Genomic DNA, 21,368 nt, shown 5'->3' on the forward strand with positions numbered 1-21,368 from the left:
CCCCCCCCCCCCCCCCCCCCCCGACTATATACTTTGGGAAGAGGTTTGTATTCTAGTCTTTAGGTTGATTTTATGCAGGGTGGTGAAAAGCTGCTGTGAGGAGGCTGCTGGCATGGGTGTGTATGCCTGTGGGTGCAGCAGCTTTTGGACCCCCTTGGGATTCAAAGCCCATCCCGCTCTCCTAGCTGGGTTCCAATGGTAGATGTTAAGGAGTGCAGGTTTCTTCGGAGGTCGCTCTGAATTTGGGTTTGATTCTGTCTCTTACAGAAGCACAAGCAGGGTGATGCTGTGCTGTACTCCAGCCCCGTGTTCTCTGGGATCATCAAGCCTTACAGCACTGTCAGGGTCCCATTGGTGCTGGAAGCCCAGAAGTTGGGACATCAGTCTGCTTCTGCTGTGCTCGCTGTGCTTGGGAACAAGAAATCCCCATTGGTGAGTCCTCGAGGTTCCTAATTCCAGGGATCCTTCCCGGGGCTGCAGTACGCAGCCAGGGTGGACAAGGAAAGGGGTTCGTGGTACAAGCAACAGCCAAGGTCTAGAGGAGAGGAAGGCTGGTGGGACTTCTTGGGCAGGTGACAGTCTGAGAGTCCGATGTGGCACATCATTATAGATAGGGGAGACAGGATAACGAGCGCAGTCTGCAACCCAGCATGGTCCCTGGAGCTGAGACTCTGCTGCGTGATTAGGTGAGCAGGAGCTGCTGCTTCAGAGCAGGAACTTTTGTTCAGGAGGGCACTGGGACAGCCTGTGTGAGAAACCACGCTGAGAGCTTGGCCCATCACGTCGAGAAGTATCTGTCTTATCTCTGCGTAAAGCCCTGTGCATCTCCACACCCCTGGCATCTGCAAGGCAGGGACTCTTCCTTTTTCCAGCACAGGCTTGGAAATGGTGAAGCATTCCTGACGATGTTTCTGGAGCCTCCTGAAAGATGCTGTTAGCGTTCAGGCATGCACAGCAGCAGCAGTGACAGCAAGATGTAGGCAGGAGAATGCCTTGTGTAGTGTCCTGGCTTCATCTAGCTGAAATCTAGAACAAATGTAGTTAATTAAATTTAAGTTTAGAATGATATTAACTTTGGAAGCGGCTGTTTCAAGATGTCTTGCCATCTCTCTGAGCATGAAGTAGGATGCTACAGGAACCTTAAGCTTTCTGTACCCGAAAGGGAGGCTGGCCTTTTGAAAGCAGGCTGGGGATTGAAACTGTCATTAAAAGAGATGGAAACAATGCTGCTCAATCCCTGGATGCCAGGGAACATCTCAAGCCTGGCCTTTGTGGCTGTGCTGGTAGGAGAGACAGGCAAGCCTGAAGTGGGACAAACCAGTTGCTTGGGCGTAGATGTGGTGTTTCCCTGGAAAAGGGGGATTTCTGCCCTCTAGAACCAGCCTGCTGTTTAACTGCAGGTTCCTTGCAAAGCTTTTCTCCTTGAGCTAACAGCTTCTGGGTTCAAAGCTTCACCTTGCCTAAAGTATTTGCCTTTGGAAGTGAACGTCATCTTCATTTTCCTTGTGCTTCAGCTGGAGGATCCCAGCTCTCCCTGGCAGGGGGTTGAGTGGCTCCACAAGCCCGTGAAGTCGGTCTTTAACATGCAGCATTTACGCTCCCTTGCCGCGAGTGCCGGTAGAGGCTTCCCTGGGTGTACTGAGCGCAGGGATGGGAGTTTCTGGCCGTGGGGCGGCATTCTCCCTGTTTCCTATAGTCTAAGCAGAGTAGTGGATTCATCTGAAGTTTTCTGGGCTAGCAGAGCATCAACTTGCACATGCTGCACTGGTGGCAAATCCTCCCCATAGGGATCCTGTGACCTCAGCCTGACCCCGGGGGAATGGCTGCAGTGCGTCACGATGGAGCAGAGCGCGAGCTGGCTCTGAAGTCACCCCGTCAGCGCGGATACCGAGTCTGTGGCCGCACCTTGCATTGTGTTGAGTCCCTCTGGGTGTCTGTTGCTTGGTGTTGGGCTTGCAGTGGCTGCGTGCCAGCTTTGGTGTGGTGTATTCTGTCATGCTCTGTGGGAAGGAGCTGGTAAAACCCAGACCTGGGGTTACTGGTGGTCACTTGGACCACGGCTGTCTGCCAGGGACAGATGCTCTTCTTTCCTAAAGGATCTACCGTGACGTTATGGTACCCAGAAGCAAAGCCAGAGTGGTGCTGGGGTTTGTACGTGCAGCAGTATTACCCAGAGCAAAACTCCTGTCGCCTTTCACGGGTGTCACATTGCCCGTCACGCTGTTGAACAGGGTTTTTCTTTCCCCCTTTAAGAAGACAGCAGATGAAGAGTTTCGTTGGCTTGTTAATAAGCCTTCTCCTTGGTGAGGATTCATTGTGTTAGTGCACGTTCCCTTGTTAAAACCAGCTAGCCTGAGCATCTTCCAGATGTTATTGTGTCCACCTCCAGAGGGCTCTGCCCTGCCTTTGCTGCTTCCACCCCACTGCTACCGGGAAGCCAAGGCAGCTGGTGAGACACAGCTCTTCCCTCCAGCTCCTTCTTCCTGGCAGCTCTGGGCAAGCATCAGTAAGACCTCAGCTCTCCCTACCTCCCTCCTCCCAGAGCGATGAAACATCTATCATCACACAGCTTTAGCTTCCTATTTTTGAGGTACCAGCCTTGGTACGTGGCTTGTTGGGGGTTTTTTGGCTCTTGCACAGTGCGCTGTCAAGAGATGAGTGTTTACAGACGCTGCTCCTTCTGCCTGAACTGGACTAGTGATTCTGACAGCTGTCAGTGCCTTTTCCTCGAGTGGGCCATCGTTAAAGGTTTTCCATCACAGAGGCTGGTTTGTCCTGAGGTTAAATCCCACTCCGTGTCCTCCGGTGAATCGCACAGAGATTGTCAGTGCTGGGAGTTCTGTGTGTTCGGGTTCTGTTGAAAGGTTGAAGTGTTCTTAGGAGCTGGGCTTGTTCAGCCTGGAGAAGAGAAGGCTTTGAGGGGACCTCATTGCAGCCTTCCTGTCCCTGAAGGGAGCAGAGGAACAGGAGGGAATCAGCTGTTCCAAAGGGCAGACACTGGCAGGACAAGGGGGATGGAGTGAAACTGAAGGAGGGAAGGGTTAGATGAGATATCGGGGGAAGTTCTTTCCAGAGAGAGTGGTGAGGGCCTGGAAGGAGCTGCCCAGAGAAGGGGTGGGTGCCCCATCCTTGGGAGTGTTCAAGGGAGTGTTGGATGGGGCCCTGGGCAACCTTGTGTAGCTCCAGGCATGGAGGTTGTTGGCCCTGCCTGTGGCAGGGTGTTGGAGCTCTCTGGTCCTTGAGGTCCCTTCCAAGCCAGACCGTTCTATGATTCGGAACTGGTGAAGTCCAACCAGAGCAGATGAAGTTCCCTGGTTTTTAGCGCTGTGAGAAGGTGGCTCAGCACAGGAACCCGTCTTCCTCCTCCTACCATGGCCTTTACAAGAAGAAAACTTGGAGGGTCTCAGGCTCTGGAGAGAAAAGCAATCCTGCTTGAGGGACAGAATGAATAATGAATCTCTTGTTCCTGTAGTACTGGGAGTGCCCAGAGGCAGCACCGAGAGGCAGCCAACGGACGTGATCTCTGCTGCCAAGAGCCTGCTTTGCTGGGGGCTTGCGCTGGTTTTCAGGGGGCAGCTTTGTGGGGGATGTGGAAGAAGTTACCGGCCAAGTGTGGCTGTCTGGAAGTCCTAGAGGACAGTTTGGGGCAAGATCCAGCGGGAAAAGGAGCGGGAGCAAGAAAAGGGGCAGGAGCAGGCATGGGGTAGAGGAAGGAGAGCTGAACAAGGGGGAAAATACAAGTGTGGGGAGCTGGTTTTCTTTATCCCCCAGTAACAGGGGCCTGTGGCTTCCTGATGGGATCACTGTAGATCCCACACTTGCTCCAGGCCTTCTGCATCAGTGTTACAACACCTCAAACGACCGACAGCCGTAATCACCCTCCAGTCTAGGGGTGCCCTGAGAGCCATCTCTTCTTTAAACTTTCCCTTGCCTTTGTTTTTTTAATCTTCCCTACCTGGACAGGACATCAGCTTGAAGGCTGTTGGAGAGGGACCAGTTGTCCACGTGTATCCCAGCAAGATCGATTTTGGCGATATCCAAGTCCTGGCAGACGCTTCTCGCACTCTCTACCTCTCCAACCAGAGTGTTATCCCTGCGTCCTTCCGGGCAGAGGTGGTAAGTATGTGTGGGGATATTTCCCAACAGAAATGATGGCTCCATAGCAGCCTGGGACTTGATTTTTGCACGTGATGTTTCCATGTCGCTATCTGAGAGAGCAGCAAGGTATTCCACCGCAGCGCAGCAAGAGAAGCCCAGCACTGGGGGACCCCTCAGGGAGGCAGGGAGTTTTCCTGGATGGTTGAGCAGAAATTGATGCCAGGTCCTTTCCACAAGTTCTGGCTTTACATTGTGGGAGGTGTTTTGCTCTGAGCTGTGTATTTGGAGCTCTGAGATGAAGAGAAGCCCGTAGCCTTTTTCTCCTGAAAGGAGCACGGTTTTCCTGATCATCTCCCTGCTCTCTCTGCGTCTGTTTCAAGCTCCTCCTGGTGATGGAGACCATTGCTCTGCTGCCACCTTGCTCCCTGTGAATGTGACTTTAGAAGGACTGGGGGGTCCAGTGCCCTGATCGCCCCATCTGTAAAGGGCAATCTGGAATAAACAAGAGGAAGAGAGAGGAAGCTGGGGCCGTGCCCACAGGGCACAGCTGGCAGGTTTCTTCCTGCTTGTTTCTTCACTGCCCCTCTGTAAACATTCAGAGCTGGATTTCCCGAAGCAGAGAGTGCCAGGGCACCTCACTGCGGCTGATGATCAGTGGGAACGGAGTGCTTCAGTCCTGGGGGGGCTGTTGGGAAGCACTGCCCAACTCTTGGGGAAAGAAGACTTTGGGCATCAGGATTTTGCTCAACCCGTTTGGCAGAGTTTATCCTTCAGGCTCTCGGCCATATCCCCCGGCTGCGTGGCTGCTGCAGTGGGGTTTGAGCAGTCCTGGCCTTGAGCCTTTGTGCAAACCCGTCTGTGGGGAAGCCAGGAGAGATGCAGCTTGCCTTGGTGTGCTCTCCCTAGGGGAGGCTGGAGGGGAATAAAGCTTCTCCCGAGGATGAGCATCCCTTGGGCTGGGCAAAACAGGGTTAAAGAAGTGGGTCTGTTAAAGGAGGGTGCAATACAAGCTCCAGCATAGTTGCTGTTTCCAGACGCTTGGATTTAGGGAAACGAAGCCTTTATGGATTTACCCTCATGTCTTTAGTCCTTTCTCCTGCACCCCAGAAGAGAGCAGGGTCCGTGGTGTCCGTGCTCACTTAGCGTCTGCCGTGTCTTACAGGCTGGCAAACGCTCGCGCTGCAGGATTGAGCCCAGTAAAGGAGTGATCCCCCCTGAGACCAAGGTGGCTGTGACTGTCATAGCAAATTTGGATGACATTGAACAATTCAAGGACAAGGTGATCGTGTCCATAGAGAACAGCCACAGCTACAACGTCCTGATCCGGGCTTTCGGCATTGGCACCACCATCGTCACGGACAAACCACTTGCTCCGGAGCTCAACTTGGGCCCCCACTTCAGGTAAGTTATCTCTCTGCTCCGGGCTCTACTGTGGGCCCAGCAAGGAGGAGTTCTGCTGAAATCCTTGGGGCCGGTTCTCCTCCAGCACTCCAAGTTCTGGCTCGGTGCCACTGAAGCCCCAGGAACTCCTTTAGAAATGTTTTCTGGGCGGTTTTCAAGTTGTTAGATTCCCTCAGAAAGCCACTGAGCCAGACACCAGTTGGGAAATGGTTCCCGACTTGCCCTGGGTCAGAATCCATGTATTTTCTGGCTTGATGGAGTAAAAGCCAGAAAAGCCTCAGCAGGGAAACGTGACATTACAAGTAGAAACACAGTACTTTTTGCAGTAGCCTTGCTGGCTTCTTCACTGGCTGTGGAGTATCGTCTGGCAGCGGCAGAGAACCTTGGCAGTAGCTTGTTAGCAACTCCTTGGCTAAGTTACCAGCGCTGTTTGGTTTCCCTTCTGCCCCAGGGAGTCCGGGAGGAGCAGCAGAATTTGTCTTTGCCCTGTATCATCTCTGAGCTTGCTGTCTCTCTCCTGTCCCCTGCCAGGCTGCTCTCTATCAGATGTAGATACTCTTTCCTCCCTTCTCCTGCCTGTTTTCCTTGCTGTCTCTTCTGCCAGCTGCCACAGCACGGAGCAGCCATGGTGGCTGCAGGACCGGCCCTGAATGGAGGAGAAGTCTCCTGAGGTTGGGTGGGTTGGTCTGCGCAAACAGACCGGCTGCTGGATGCTGATAAACTTAGGGGCAACCAGGGTCTGGCTCTTGGTGTAACTTTGAGCTGGGTCAGTGTTTTTGGAGGTGGATTTGTTGCTGGGTGAGTGGTCAGATAAGGCCAGCGGGGCACTGAAGCCAGGTGGGTGCTGGGAAGAGGCAGTTCCTGAGCCATTTTCCATCTCTGCTTCTCTTCTAGCCTACGTCCCTGTTGTTACCGCTTCAAGATAACGAACGCAGGACGACGCATCCATCATCTCTATTGGAGAATGGAAGGTTCCCCCCCATCTCCCCGTCGTGATTGTCTCCCTGCCATCCAAACCAAGGGCAAAGGTTCCTCCAAGACCTCCAGACCTGCCAGTCCCGTGTTTAAGCTTCAACCCCTGACAGTGGAGCTGATGCCAGGCCAGACTGTGGAGATGACTCTGGAAGGCTCCTCCAGCACTCCTCAGGTGAGGTTCCCCCCCGGGTGCTGAGCTTTCCCCATCGCATCACCTCCACTGGGGCTTCTCCTGCAGCCCCTTGACTTCTCCCTGGGAAGATGAACAAGTGCTTTCAAGAAAATATCTCAACGCCCCGAGTGACCATGTCAGCACCAGTTGCACTCCTTGCTGGCCACCATCAGTTCCCAAGGGGTTTTTTTGGGGTGTTTCTATAGCTACCATCAAGGCAACTTGCCCATACCAAAATAGGGGCTGAAGGAACAGGGGCAAACGGTGGGTTACAGGGAAGGAAGGGCAGAGAAAATAAGTTAGGCTTAGCCTAGGAGCAGAGGCAGGGAGTGGATTGAGAAACCGCGAGGTAATTTCTCTGGGGGAAGCAGGGAGTAAAACAAAGGCCCTGGGAAGGGAGGGGAGCGTCTGGGAGCAGCGTTTTTTTCTCTCTGCAGACAAACATGGGCAGAGGGCTTGCTTAGAGCCCAGTCCTGGAGGAGAAAAACGAGCCCAGCGCAGCAGCCAGAATGGTGGGAGTGATGTTCTCCATGGGGGAAGCTGCTCCCAGGGATCATTAGAAGTGACAGTTCCACTTGTATCAGTATTCCCAGAACAGCTCACCCCAGGCTCTCGGCCGGCCCCGTGTCCCAAGGGCGGTCAGGTCCGGCAGCGCCCTTGGATGGCAGCTCAGAGCGGGGGTAGCTCAGCGGGATCGCTGTGTCGTCTTCTTCCTGGCCCCTTCTTTCCAGGGGAAGCTCTGCAGAGGAGCTGCCAGCTAAGCCTGGGGCGCATTCCCTTGCTCCAGGCTCACTGGGCACAGATGTTTAGGCGAAGGTGGAATAAATCTGCATGAAGCTCCTGCTGTGTTTTGAAAGGTGTTTTGAAAGGGTTGCCTCGGCGGAGGCTCCAAGATGTGATTCCCGGCTGAGTTGGTTGTGGTGGGACTGTCCCCGTGCAGTTGTGAGTCCCGAGGTTTTGCTGAGGTGGAGAAAAAGGTCCAAGAAAGAAACTAAAATGCTTAGGGCATTGGAGAGGGTGTCTTGCTTGGAAATCTTGAGAAGGGCACTGGGAAGCCCTGTGAAGGGCACCTGTGAGGCAAGAGCATGGGGAGCAGATGTAGCTTTGGGTCTTGAGAAGTTGGTACTCTTGAGGTTGGTCAGAAGCCCAACTCCCTGCGGTGCACGTACAACCCAAGAGTTGTGAAGGCTGTAGGCTCCCGGGAGGAGCTGGCTTGTGGAGCTGTACCAGAGGGGGAAGAGTGCAGAGAAGGGCAACCAGGCTAGTGAAGGGGCTGGAGGGCAAATCATACGAGGAATGGCTGAGGGAGCTGGGGATGTTTAGCCTGGAGAAGAGGAGGCTGAGGGGAGACCTTATCACCACCTACAACTACCTGAAGGGAGGTTGTAGAGAGGTGTGCAATGGTCTCTTCAGCCAGGTGACAGAAGATAGAACAAGGGGAAATGACATGAAGCTGTGCCAGGGCAGGTTTAGATTGGATATTAGAAAAAAATATTTTACTGAAAGAGTTGTCAGGGCCTGCAACAGGCTGCCCAGGGAGGTGGTTGAGTCACCATCCCTGGATGTGTTCAAAAAAAGGGTAGATGAGGTACTTAGGGATATGGTTTAGCATAGGATGGGAATGGTTGGACTCGATGATCTTCAAAGGTCTCTTCCAACCTTGAGATTCTTGTGATTCTTGTGAAGAGTGGAGGGGGAGGAACCTGGGGAAGTAGAACCATGAGAAATCAAGGGAATGGGTTACCCAGCAAGGCTGTGTAAGCCCCTGGATCCCTGGCAGGGTTCAAGGCCAGGTTGGATGGGGCTTTGGCCTGCCTGGTCTAGGGAGGGTGTCCCTGCCCATGGCAGCGGCTTGGACCTAGATGATGTTTTTCAGCATGATGATCATGCTGAGCAGCAGGGCACATCGTGGCGATAACAGTTTGTGGGAGGGGGGGGATTATTGCAGTTCCACCTGACTTTGTGGGTGCCTTTTGTGGACGTTGGGGTGTAGCACTAAGGATTTTGGGAGAGCAGAATAAGTAGGATGGAGCATGAAGAGAGGACTAGCAAGGAGACCAGTGACTGTAGCTTTATGGCAGTGTAATAGTTGTGGAGGGTTGATGGCCAAGATCCCATGGCATGGGTTTATCCAGGCTATCAAATTGCTTCTGTGTCCACGGCTTGCAAATTCCATGGTGTTTTCTGGGCTCCCTGCTGGCACTTGGTGGGTGACGTGTGACTCTTGCCCACAGGTAGTGAAGGAGCGGCTGGTGTGTCATGCCAACGTGGGGAACCAGTTTGGGAAGAGAAAGATAATGCAAGTGGCTGTCACGTGCGAGTTCATTGCTCCCACCCTGCAAGTGTCGCCCAGAGCAATGTCTTTCCGGGTGGAGAAGGTAGGTCTCTGGGTTGGGTCCTGGTGTTTAGTAGCATGGCTGAGGACTGAAAGCCCACGGAGGGGTGTGATGGCCTTCAGGGAAGGAAGTTAAACATCTTCTCCAAGTCCTCAGGGCTTTGCCATTGGTTTGAGCAGGACCAAGCTATTGCCATCAACACTGAGATCATCATTTCTCCCCTGTGGGGTTGGGTCCATCTCTCCAGCTCTATTTTGCCTGTGTTGAGCTGGAGGCAGAATCGAGCTGCTGAGCCCATGGCCAGGTGTGTGGGACCCACAAGAACAGCATGGGCCTCTCACAGCCATCCTCCTGTGTAGGGACTGGGGCGGGAGAGCAGGTCGCTGTGGCCGAGCGATGCCAAGCGCCCTCCTCACCCCCCAACCCCCCCATGAGGGGGTCTGTGAGCAAAGCAACCATGTTTTTAGAGGTGGGACTGCTTAACTTCACCGAAGGGCGGTGAGTCACCCCCCTCCCTGTTTTTTCCCCTTGTCTTTAGCAACCCAGCGATGTCCTGAGCCTTCAGTACAAGCCTCTCTCTTTAAAAAACACCTCCTCCCTGCCGCTCAGCATCGTCCTGATGGTAGAGCAACCCTTCTGGGTCTGCAGTGCGTCCCAGCAGCCCCTGCCAGACCAGGTGAGCAGCCCCAGACCTTCCCGCTGGTGGGGTTTGAAGAAGGAGGGGGATGGGGGTGCGTTTCCTTTGGGAAGCCCTCCAGGAGAGGTGGTTATTCCTTTGAATTGGCAGTCAGTTGGCATGAACAGCATCAGGTTTGAAAAGGAGAGAAAAGACCACCTCAGTTGGGGAAATACCTCCTGGCTCTAAGACAACTCGGAGCAGGAACCTAGGTGTGGGCCAACCGTGAGGTGAAGGTGTCTCTTGGAAGCCCTCCTTGGGTGACCTGAAGAGCTGCTTGCTCTCTTTGGGGGCAGCTCTGCCCTTGGGAAGGCTGAGGCGCTTGTCACCTGCGCTGCTGGCGGTGGGAGGTGTGAGACATGGGCTCTGCTAGAGACATGTTGGAAGCACGGCCACCGTTGCCATGCAGGTGATGAGCCCTCTCCAGGCTGAGGGCACAGTGCCCTAGGGCTCATGTTGAGTGTGAAGACAAAGGGGTTCCTCTAGAGTCAGGGCACGCCAGGATTTATTTCCCTCTTGCATTATGGGTGCAGAGCACAAGGGGGTGAGCCTGAGAGTCTCAGAGAAGAAAGTTGTGCTGCATGGTCAGGGGCACGTTATAAAGAAAATGAAGGCTGAAGCAAGAAGCCCATGTTGGGGTTGCACTTTGAACACTGAGGCATTTTGTGCCACCAGACCTCGGAACTTCATCACACCAGTGGTTAATACTCGTCATCTTCTTGCAGCCCATAAAGCTGGGGACCGGGAAGGAACTTAATCTCTCCATCGGGTTTAACCCTGCTTTTGAAGAGGGTTGGAATAGTTGGGAAGCAGAGAAAACTCTGAAGATACAGTTTCCTGAGCACCCTCATGAGGAACAAGTCACCATTCGGGGAGAAGTCTTCTTCCCAAATCTCCATATCCAGACCACAACCTTGGACTTTGGCTGCGTCTTGAATGACACTGAACACCAGCGCCACATCCAGATGACCAACTGCAGCCCGCTGCCTGTCCAGTACCACTGGCTGTTCCTGATGGACGACTCCACAAGGCACCTGAGGTACGTGCACCTCTCCTTGAAGCTCTTCGTCCGCTGTCCCGTTTGTCCTTTGCAAAGCCTGAGATGGTTTGTGTAGCATCCGACAAATCCCTTTCACTTTCCCTTGTGGAAAAAGCACCTCCCAGCTTCAGGCAGGGAAGGTGCCCAGGGAGTGGGGCTTTTCCACAGCTTGAGGTGGGGATTTCCATGGCTCGAGGCAAGCGTCACCTTGAACTGAGTTCTCGTGTTCTGCTGCCCATGGCATTCACACAGCGGCTGTTGTGTGTGTTCCGGCGCTCGTTGTGTGTTGTGTGTTCCGGCGGGTTCTGCTGCGGCTTTGGGTGCAGCAGTAGGTGTCAGTAGGAGGACTTGTCCCAACGTCCCTGGGCACCAGGGCCACCCAGTACTGGCCTGTGCTTTCCAAGCCCAAGAGCAATCTCTCAGTTGTGCTGTAGCGCATCTCTAAAGGCGTTTTCGAGCGGTTCTTCCCGCTGTGGCCTCTCTTGCATAGGTCAGAAGTTGACTCTGGGCAGTTTAATTGCAGCAGCCAATGGTTTTTCCATACCGCCCCGGGAAACGGAGCGAAGTTACCCATTGAGGGGCAGCTCTTCCGAGTCCTAGAACAATTGGCTCTGCTGGACGCAAGCCCGCAGGTGCTGGTTCTTCCAGCAGATGCCGAGTCACCCAGCTCTGTTGCCTTAAGGGTCGTGAGTGTCCTTCTGGCAGGATCCTCTGCTCCAAAGGGTTTGGCATTGCCCCTTTGCTGGCTCGTAGCGCTGCGGCCATTTAGGACAGCTCCCTCTTCTGCTCCGCATGTTAATTAAGCGGTAATGTGCTCTCTCAGGGTCCCTCAGGAGACACCATGTGATCCTTGTGGCAGAGCTGGAAATGAAGACGGTCTCCAAGCTATTAACACCTCACATTGCTCATTAAGAGCCCGGCAGAAGGGCAGCATGTCAGATCTATTTTTCTGGTCCACGTTAAGCACTGTTGGTATTGTAAATTATCAGATGAAACTAACTGGGTCTGACATGGAAGGAATCAACCGTCAGGGCTGGTGACGGTGAGATGGATAGAATGGTGGTCAGACCGGTGTGTGGCTGGAGAGTCTCCAGGCGCTCCCGGTGCGTGTGTCCCATTGGCACAGGCACCTCCCTTCTCACCCAGAAGAAGTCAGGCTGCCCGAAGGCAGCTGAGGTACCTGGGTGTCCCATGCAGTGCTGGGCTCTGTCCAGTTGAGGCACAGCAGGCTGGAGGCTCCAACCCACCCCAGCCCCGGCTCCATTCCAGCTCTGGCTCCATCCTGCCTTGTTACACGTACAAAAAGCCACCAGCGTCGCTGCTTGCTCGTACCGACCCGCGGCTGTGGGTCACTCTTGGGGAGATGTTCTTCATCTATGTCTGGCTGAGCCACAGAACTTCTTGCCGTGGCTCTGCAGGTGGGGAAGGCATGGTCTGGGGTGGCAGGTGCTTTTGGGAGGGTGCTGCTGGGTCTGTACCAGCCCATGGCTGCCTGGCTCTGTCCCTTTGCCCTCCAGTCTGGGCTTGTTGCAGGGTTCGTGTGTGTCTCCCTTTGCTGCCACGCTCCCCACCCCGGTGAGGTGTTCACCCCTGTCCCCATCTGCTGCTCCTTGCACCCGGCTGCCGGCACCGCCGCTATACCGGCATCGTTCCCAAGCACTGACCTGCTCTGACCCACTTATGGAGCTGCTGAGCTCCCACCTTGGTGCCGGATCCTGCCAAGGAGCTGCTCCTGCTGCCCTCCCTCCTTCCCACTGCAGCTCCACCATCAAAGCTTTGTTGTTTTCCAGGTTAACTCCTCCAACACCAAATTCTTTCACAAAAGCCAAACCACCAAAGGAGGAGGGAGCTCAGCTGGAGTGCCCAGCACCTTCAGAGAGCATCCTCGGGAATGGGAGTGTGGAGGAGCCACTTGAAGCCCTGGCAGGGGTGGGGGATTCTGTCCCACAGCCACCAGATGCAGATGACACCCTGGAAACAGAGGTAGGTGATTTTCTACACCTCCCACCAGCGTTGCCTCCCCCAGCTTACGCATTCATTACTGAGTATGGGAGAAGATTTTCCCCATGGTCTTTCCACTTTTAGGCAGGGTGGCTGCAGGATGAGACTGGGTTTGAGGAAGAGGCCCTCCAGCCATGTCTGTCCTTTGCTGCAAGCAGTGGCTCCCTCCTCTCCTGCACCCATTTCCACACCTGATGTCTCAGTGTCTCTTCCCCTTCCTCCAGGTTTTCCACATCCTGCCGCTGTACGGCGTGCTGCAGCCGGGCGAGAGCGAGCGGGTCAGGGTCACCTTCTCTGGCCATGCAGACATCATTGCCCGCGTCACGGCGCTGTGCCGCGTGGAGGGAGGCCCGACCTATGAGGTTGCGCTGCGTGGGGAGGCCTCGCTCATCCACTACCTCCTGGACAGCACGGAGATGGACTGCGGGCTGCAGGTACCAGGCACTTCTCTTGGCAGGAATCCTTGAGACCATCCCTGGCAGGTGGCTGCCCACCGAGGTCCAGGACTCTCACTGGCTTCTTTGGTTGTTTGGCTTGGAGGTGCAGCTTTGGGGTGACAGGTCCTGTGTCCAAGCTGGTTTTAATGGTCATCTCCATTGCCCTTCCTGAAGCTGGGAATCCCTCCTCTTCAATGAACTCTGGCTCCCAGGGCAGGCGGTGATCTCCAGGGAGTTGTGCCCTGAGACATCCATCTGCAGATCCGCTCCCGGATCCTGGGGTCCAAGGAGATGGTCTCTTTCAGTGCTCTCCATAGACCAACAAAAGGAACCAGGAACAATGTTACTGTGGGCTTCAGTCACCGTGTGAGAGAATGTCCCAGAACAATCCCCATTTTACCTCTTTTCAGTCAGCCCCCCCAACATTGCCAGCTGTTGGCCCTGTACATCTTGCCCTGTGTCCTTGGTTTGCTGTCCCTGGAAGCTCTGCAAATCCCTTTCCTTCTGAAATGCCTCCTTAGTGCCTCTCTGTCAGTGCCAGCAGAATCCAGGCATCCCAGCAAGTACGTGGCTGCCTCGTAAAGACAAGTGATGCCCTACAAGTGGGTCAAGGGATGGTGACTGAGAGCACGGTGGGCTGGCCATGCTGGATGGGGCAGTTGCCTTGATCTGTCCTGAATTTCCTTGGAGCCTTTGCAGAGGCTCTGCTCCATCCAGGGCTCCATCCAGGGCTCCATCAATCCGAGAAGCGGGGGAAGTCCGAGGGAACTAAGCTCACTGGAGATGGATCAGAGACTGAATAGGGGCTCGGCCAAGAAGGTCCTTGGCACTAGTTAAGGCTTGCTGTCCAGACCACTGAGCACCCCCAGCTCAAGGGGGCTGGTAACAGAAGAAGCTTCCTGGTGGGAGCCATGGTCCTCCTTTGTGTTTCAGCTGGCTGTCAGATGACGCCTTAAAGTGCTGAGGACTTGTATCTTAAAATCCTAGAACAGTTTGGGTTGGAAGGGACCTTAGAGGTCATCTTGTCCACCTTCACTGAGCAGGGACATCTTCCACTAGGTCAGGCTGCTCAGAGCCTCATCCAGCCTGACCAGATGTTTCCAGCAGTGGGGCATCCCCCAGTTTATTACTGAGCTTTTTGTGGTGGTTGCTGCACCTCTGCGCGCTGCCATAAATACCTGCGTGGGTTCCTCAGGTTGGCCTGGGAGAGTCAGGTGCCCGTCCCTCCTCTTCCTCTGCCTCTCTCTTGTGTTGTGTCCATCGGCTCTCATCCCAGTGTCAGCAGGAGGAGATTGCCAACATCCAGATGTGTGTCCTCAGTTTCCCGCCCCTCTGTCTTCTCTCCAGCTGTTTACCGAAGTCACCAAATCAGAGGTCACCCTGCGGAACAGCGGGAAGATGGGATTCACCTACGTGGTGCTGAGCCCCAGCACGGGCACCGCGGACAGTCCTCAGCCTGGCGTGCCCCTGGTCCTGCCCAGCACCGTGAGTAGCACGAGGGGTTGACGCTGGCTCCACATCAGGCTGCCCAGGAGGGGGTTATAGGGGAGGAACAAAAGGTTGGGCAAGCAGAGTCCTAGTTGTACCAGGTGAAGTTGTGCTGGTAGCGGCACTGGAGCAGGATGGTGCAAGGTCTCCTGAGCGTCTCCTTCCCCTCAGGGTTGGGTGGTGGGACAGGACTTCCTCCAGGTCCCTGCCTGCCTCCTGTCAGCACTAAGGACGTAAATAGTCCCTCTCTTGGGCACGCAGCTCCTGTGTCGGAACTCGCGCCGGCCCCTCGCTCCTCCAGCTCGTAGCATCCCCTGTCCCAGTGCCTGGGTTCTGCCTGGATCCCTCAGCTGAAGCAGCATTCCTATCCGTGTCCCTCCTGGCAATGGGAAGAGGAGGCCAAATGGCTTTCATATGTCCTCGTGCCAGTCTCCAGGGGTGTCACTGCTCCAGAGGACACGGCTCTGCTTGGCCCTGGGCAGTTGCTGCTGTGCAAGCAGCTTGGCAGGACTTGCTTTTGCAGATGCCGTGTTGGGAGCTGGAGTCCGGGGCTCCGGGGACCAAGAGGCAGGATGTGTCCTGCTCAGCAGCTTCTCCCTGCGGCGTGGGGGGGCGAGCAGGGAGCTGAAGGTCCAGCCCAGTGAGCTGAGAAGAGCTGTGGCTGTGCCCTGTCCCCTGAGCAGTGTTGCCACCTGTTTGTATTGGCTCTCAACCTGCTTGGCATGAGCCCAACTCCAGGCTCAGACAGCTCTTCTCTAGGAGCCCAGTGAGGAGGGGATTTGTGGGGAACCCCTTCATCCCTGGAGCTCGTCCGAGCCTCTGCCTCTGCTTTTCCAGGGGTGTAAGTTTGCAGGTCACTGTGAGTCTAGATTGTGCCATGTACCCTCGGTGTAACCACCCAGGCAGGAGCTGTTGGTTGGGCTCATGAGTAAGAAGTCAGGCTCTTGGACACCAGCCTGGGAGCCACTGCAGTGCCGTGACAGGAGCTGCTGGCCCTGCTGAGAGTTTGGGCACGCCGCTCCTCCTCCACAGCAGCTGGCAGAAGGGCTTTTCTTTGCTGCTTGGCTCTGGCAGAGGGTGGGCAGTGTTGGCAGGAGGACAAACCACAGCCTGGTGTAGGAGACTTGAGCTTTTGGATGCAGGGAAGCTGGAAGGCAATGTGTTGTGTGAGAACCTGCAAGGTGCCTTCTCATCTCAGCTTACCGGTGGTCTGAGCCACCCCTCCGCCAAGCCCTCTGGTTGAATTCCCCTCCTCTTCTTCCACACCTCCAGGGTTACATTGGACCTGGCAGAGAGCAAGTGCTCACTGTCTATCACCTGCCGGGAGTGCCTGGAGTCTTCTGCCGGACCTTCCAGATCCAAGTGGGTCACCTGGAGCCAGAAGAGATCAGGCTGAAAGGAGAGGGGAATTTTCCCAGGATTTATTTGGACCTTCCGAGGAGAATCAAAGGTGAGCACTGTCTGACTGCTCCTCGGGGAGGTCCCCTGGGGGTCTTTTTCTGTCCCCCTGTGTCGTCATGCTCATAGGGCAGCTCACACCCACCTCCACCAAGCCTGGAGGTTTCAGGGCTGTTGTTCTTCTGGTTGCTTTCTAGAAGCACATGGGCTTTGCTCCAGAGAGCCATCCTGGCCAGTGTCATCTGTTGGTGGCCTGGATAAAGGGGACAGCTAGAAAGCAGTGTTGGGGAAAGCTGTAATGTGGGCTGGCAGGGATTTGGGCAGGGGTGGGGGGGATGAGATGCTCCCTTGTGTGGAGGAAGATGGGTGGGAGAGAACATAGAAGAAAAGCAGCATCCTCTTTCCATGCGTTGCTGGAGGAATGTGTTTGTGGGAAGGGCCAACGCTGGGGGTGTGGAGCTTCCCAGCTTTAACGGGGACGCCGCTGCGCCCACACTTCTATTTGTGGCTGTTTTCTTCCTTCAGGAAATGAGAACTATGAGCACATCCTCAAAGAGGCAAAAGAAAAGCTTGGAGGAGGCAGCCAGAGAGACGACGCGGTGGTTGTCGGGGAGGCCACGGCCAGCGAGCCACCCATGGACGACTCTGGCACTGTGGTGAGACTGGCTGCTGCCCTGTTTGGCAGGGGCCACCCTCTCCCTGTGTCACTTGTCCCCCTTGCAGCTGGCTCCCCTGGGCTGGCCACAAACATGGGGCTCCTCTGGTAGTAGTCCTTCCCGTGGGTGCCTGAGCTTCCTGAGTGCCCGAGTGGGAGGTCCTGAAGACTGTGCTCAAGCAACTGAGATGTGTCTCCAAGAGCTGTCAGCGCTGATGTGGTTCCCTCATGGAGAGAGCTTTTGTCTGAGCTGCCCTGGCAGCAGCTGGGGACAGGCAGCTACTTGGAGCTCTGGCAGGTCCTTGACTTGTTTGGTCAGATCAGCTTGCATAAGGGTGGCTGAGCAGGCGAAGGTGCTGGAGTTCATCTCCCTTCAGATATGGTCCTGGCAGATTCGGAGCAGCTGGACAGAAGGACCCCATCATAGACTGTATTGGCAGGGACATCCAGAGGCCATCTACCCCCTGCAGGGAGTAGGGACACCTTTAAGTAAATCAGGTTGCTCAAAGCTTCATCCTTGAACGTCTTCAGGCATGAAGCCTCCACCACCTCCTTGGGCAAGCTGTGCAGGGGTCTCACCACCTTCAGAGTGAAGGACTTCTTCCTGCTTCTTACCAAGAGCAGGGTGGGATTAACTTGCCTTTGCTAACCAGCCACTGTCTTTGTTTTCCTCAGCTGGACGTTGGGCTGCAGATGGAGATGGAGAACATGCTGATAGAGCAGCACGCCCTGGAGCAGCAGAAAGCTCTCTCCTCCGGTTCCCCAGAGGACGCTGCCTTTGACCAGTGTGCTCGTCGGAGGCTTCTCAAGTTAGTAGGGCCCCTGTGCTCTGATGGTAGCGCACAGTGGTGTGCCCCTGCTCCTGGGAGCTCCTTGTCTCTGGGAATAGCTGGGGACTTGAGAAGGGGGTTGGTCCTGACAGTTTGGACGTGCTACCAGTGAGCAGCCTGAGGACTTTTTTCCAGTGGCTTTTCACAGCAGAGGAGTTGTGCCCAGTGTCTGTTTAAACTCATTTTATTCTAAGAACCTGTTAGTAGCTGATAAAAGCTTGGACCTGGGTGCCCTGTGACGTACCAAAGTCTTCTTAGCAGAAGATCAGACCTTGGGCTTCATGGGCTGGAGTTTCTGCAGCAGTGACTACAGAAGCACCTGCTTTGTTTGCATCCTCCTCCACCTTAAGGACTCTCCTTGCTTCTCCTTCCAGAGTGGAGCTGCCCGAGTACATCCTGGACTTTGGCCACGTCGTTCTTGGTGACATCCACAGGCACGTCGTGAAGATCACCAACCCCGGGCAGCTCCCCGCGTCCTTCTGCGCCGACGGACGGGCTCTGTGTGGCACCGGTAACCCATGCTGGAGAGACTTCCCGCGGGCTTGAAGGACCTGTCTCTGACAGATGAGCTGGGGCCACGGGGAAGGGTTTTGAGTGCTCTTTTGCATCGTTTTCTCTTCCTTCCTCCCCCTGCTCGGTGCTCTGCAGCCGGAACTCTCCTGGCCTGCAGTGTCCAGCCACCTGGGCTGCCCTGACGCTTCATTGCGGGGGCTCCATGGGCTGATCACCTTGGTCACCTCTCAGCATCTTCTGCTCTTGGCTACCAGGAGCATCTCCTGAGTGTCTTTGTGCGCTCCATGAGCTTGTGTTGGGAGCAGATGGGACCCTTGGTGCTTTGGAAGTGCTTTGTTTAGAGTTCGTAATGGCACAGTGCTGCTTTAGCCTCTCTTGAGACAACAGCCTGTGAGGTCAAAACAGGCTTTCAAAACAGGTCCTTGAGGACCATCAGATGGTGACTTGCTGCGTCTGAAGGGTGGTCAGGTGTCTCCTCTAAATTGTCTTCCAAGCAGCACCACAGCACAGGGGAATCTTCCCTGGAAGTTCTTTGGAGAGATCTGCGCATCCTTCCTGGGGGCCTGGTGAAGGAATTGCTGGTGCTCCTCAGCTGATGGGTTTCCGTTTTACCCTGCGGGTCTTGAATTCAGGCTGTGAAATTCCTTTCTCTTTGAGCGGTGACAAGAGAGAAGGAGTGGCAGTCTTCTCTGGAGACACAAAGGGTCCTTCTGCCTGACAGTCCTGTGGACACCCATACGGTCTGAAGATACTTGTGACCAATTTCACGATGCTGGTGTATCTCAGCTGCTTTATTTTCACCCATTCAAGGTTTTAGTGTGGATCTGGGCTGCGTGAAGAACCTGCCCTTCTGTGAGACCGAGACCTTTGAAGTGCGCTTTGACCCGCAGAGTGCCAACCTGCCGGTGGGAGAAGTGAATGTTGTCCTGCCCATCAAGGTACTGTATCCTTCCTCACCTCCCTGTGCCAGCACAGCCTTTTGAGGCAGCTGTCAGGTTGGGGGCAGCAGCAGATGTTGCCTGGACCTTCAGCTGGATGCTCTGCCCCTCACTAGGCAGAAGAAGGCCCCACATTTCCCATCCGTCTGCGTGCCAGTGTGGCTGAGCCATCCGTCTGCGTGTCCAGGGACAGACTGGAGTTTGCTGCTGTCCAGTGTGGACAGAGTCAGGAAGCAACCATCCAGCTCCACAAACAACTCCAGGTCCCCTGTAAAGGGTCCATCACCATGAATGAGCCTGTTGTGAAGGGGAGGAAGAGACGACGCGGGACACGTAACTTCTCGGTTGGGTTTTCTGTGCCTCTCGTGCCTTTTCTGCCACTGTGGGTGCCTCACCGCGTGGGGATGGCTCGTGGGAGGGAGATTGGAGGGTATGGAGCACGGCTGGTTCACCTGGACTTGTTGAGCAGCTGATGCTTCACTTCTCTGCCACCTTCACCCATTCGTCCTCCTCCAGGGACGGTGCCTGCCCATGTGCCTGCCCTGCCCACAGGTTTTCCCTCCAGTTCTAGGCTGTAGTGGCCACATCTGGTCTGGATGTGGGTGCTCTTGGCGCCGTGACGGTGTCTCAGAGCACTGTGGGAACTTGAGGGTCTGTCCTCACAGACCAAAGAGACCTCACAAGGTTCCTTCCTGTGCCCAGGTGGACAAGTATTTGCCACTGTACATTAAACAAAAGCTGCTTCGGCAGTGGAAGAACAAGCGCTGTGTCTTCCAGGTGCTGCCCTCGGCCGGGACCCTGACTCCGGGACAGCGCTACAACGTGCGGTTCAGGTTTACACCCAGGAAAGAGGTGAGATTGACGTGCGGAAAATAGACTCTCTAACTTGCTGAGAAGTATAAGCTGCATCCGAGTCCTCATCCTGTTCCTGCAGCCGAGGGGGAGGCTTAAAACTATCGTTCAGATCCTGTTCTGGTACCTGGTAAATTTTATCGGGTCTGGTACACCTCTGCCCTATACTGCACGTCGAGCAACACCCCCTCAGTTTACCTTTGTGTTTTTTATTCTCCCTCTCGAGTGCTAGTACCATAGGATCTTGTGGTGGGACTAATCCACACTCCCTTTGCCACTCTGGATGGTGTTGGAGGGTATAAAACATATCCAGATATGTAACTTCATCCCATTTTCCTTCTCTTCTTAGAAATAACATCAATTGTAATAAGGTGTTATAATCTAATGTTCCGTTTAGTGGCCATTTAGCCCCATCTTCTAATTTATCCCAAGGCCACTACTGATTACAATATTTCATAAGTGTTTTCTTATTTTCAGTGCCTCCTGATCCCACCAATTCCTTCCAATGGGCTAGCACACACCCTAGGGGATTCTTCTTAGAGGCTCCACTTTGATTGTTACCCATCATTTTAGGATTAGACTGCGACGGTTACAGTTTGAACCTTCCCTTTCTAGTACTTTCTGTGGGGACGTAGGGGGAAAACTGCGCCTGCGCGTTTCCAAAAACACAGTTAGGTGAACACGCAGTCAAGCAGCAGAGCAGTACAAAGTGGCCGGCACTGGTGAGGGTGAGACCCCAATTCCCTTGCCTGAATCACAGGATGCGCCTATAACTCCACGAGTGGTAAATGTTCCTTTCTACAGCACTACAGCCAGGCAGTAGGGACAATGTCCTTGCTATGGCTGTAGTGGTATATTGTTCCCTTGCCCTTAGACTTTCAGGTTGTCATCGCCTTCCAAACGAGTGCGGCTTTACCCACCGGAACAACCAGACAGGTGGGTGTTACTGAGACTAAAAGGTCTCTTCAAGCTCAGATAATTTAGAAAAAATCTAAATTTTCCTTTTCTGTTGTTTTAATTCTAGGCAGAGGACCCAGGCTTCTGCTCCAGCTGATGCGGATATGTGGGAGCGACGCTTTAAAATGGAATGTTTTGTATTGTCAGCACTTATTATTATTTTTATTATTTTTCTTATTGTGTCTTTTTTATTGTTGTTATAGTTGTGCATAGTAATAAAGTTTTGTTTTTGTTCAGTTATACAGTTCTGTGCACTGAAAAAGATTAGTTTTGTTTAGTTAATCAAGAGTTTCTATCTATATCTCTATTGGACATCAGGGGGAGAAAGTTGCTACACCATGTGACTCATAACTTTACAGTAGACAAAGAAGGGATATGGTTCACAGTAACTTTGCATGCGATTCACCACATCTTGGATCAATTAGATTAGACACGGTGGAAATATTTCATTTCCCACATATTCCTTTCTCTTAGTTTTATTGCTCTTCGAGATCTGTATTAAGTTTTTGATCTCAACCTTCATCTAATATCTACCACAAGTTCCAACCAATCTCTTCACAGGGATTCGGGACTACAAATTGGGGCCCTTTACTTAGTTTACA

General features: G+C 54.2%; 1 protein-coding gene across 1 annotated transcript; it reads left to right on the top strand.

The window, feature by feature from the left end:
* Positions 1–195: 195 nt before the first annotated feature.
* Positions 196–21,006, top strand: LOC311201686 (hydrocephalus-inducing protein homolog; the record flags this gene model as incomplete). The annotated part of the gene is made up of 20 exons (XM_084276115.1): positions 196–218; positions 303–432; positions 3,964–4,116; positions 5,261–5,499; positions 6,394–6,646; positions 8,881–9,024; positions 9,521–9,658; positions 10,384–10,697; positions 12,488–12,680; positions 12,923–13,132; positions 14,483–14,620; positions 15,896–16,073; positions 16,547–16,677; positions 17,352–17,485; positions 17,881–18,017; positions 18,830–18,957; positions 19,074–19,301; positions 19,735–19,809; positions 20,684–20,745; positions 20,834–21,006. 20 exons carry the CDS (start codon positions 196–198, stop codon positions 20,967–20,969), a joined length of 3,144 nt encoding a protein of 1,047 aa, XP_084132241.1. The 3' UTR covers positions 20,970–21,006.
* Between the last annotated feature and the right edge of the window lie 362 nt (positions 21,007–21,368).

This window comes from Gallinula chloropus, assembly GCF_964237585.1.
Source record: "Gallinula chloropus genome assembly, chromosome: 28".
Classification (NCBI taxonomy): Eukaryota; Metazoa; Chordata; class Aves; order Gruiformes; family Rallidae; genus Gallinula; species Gallinula chloropus.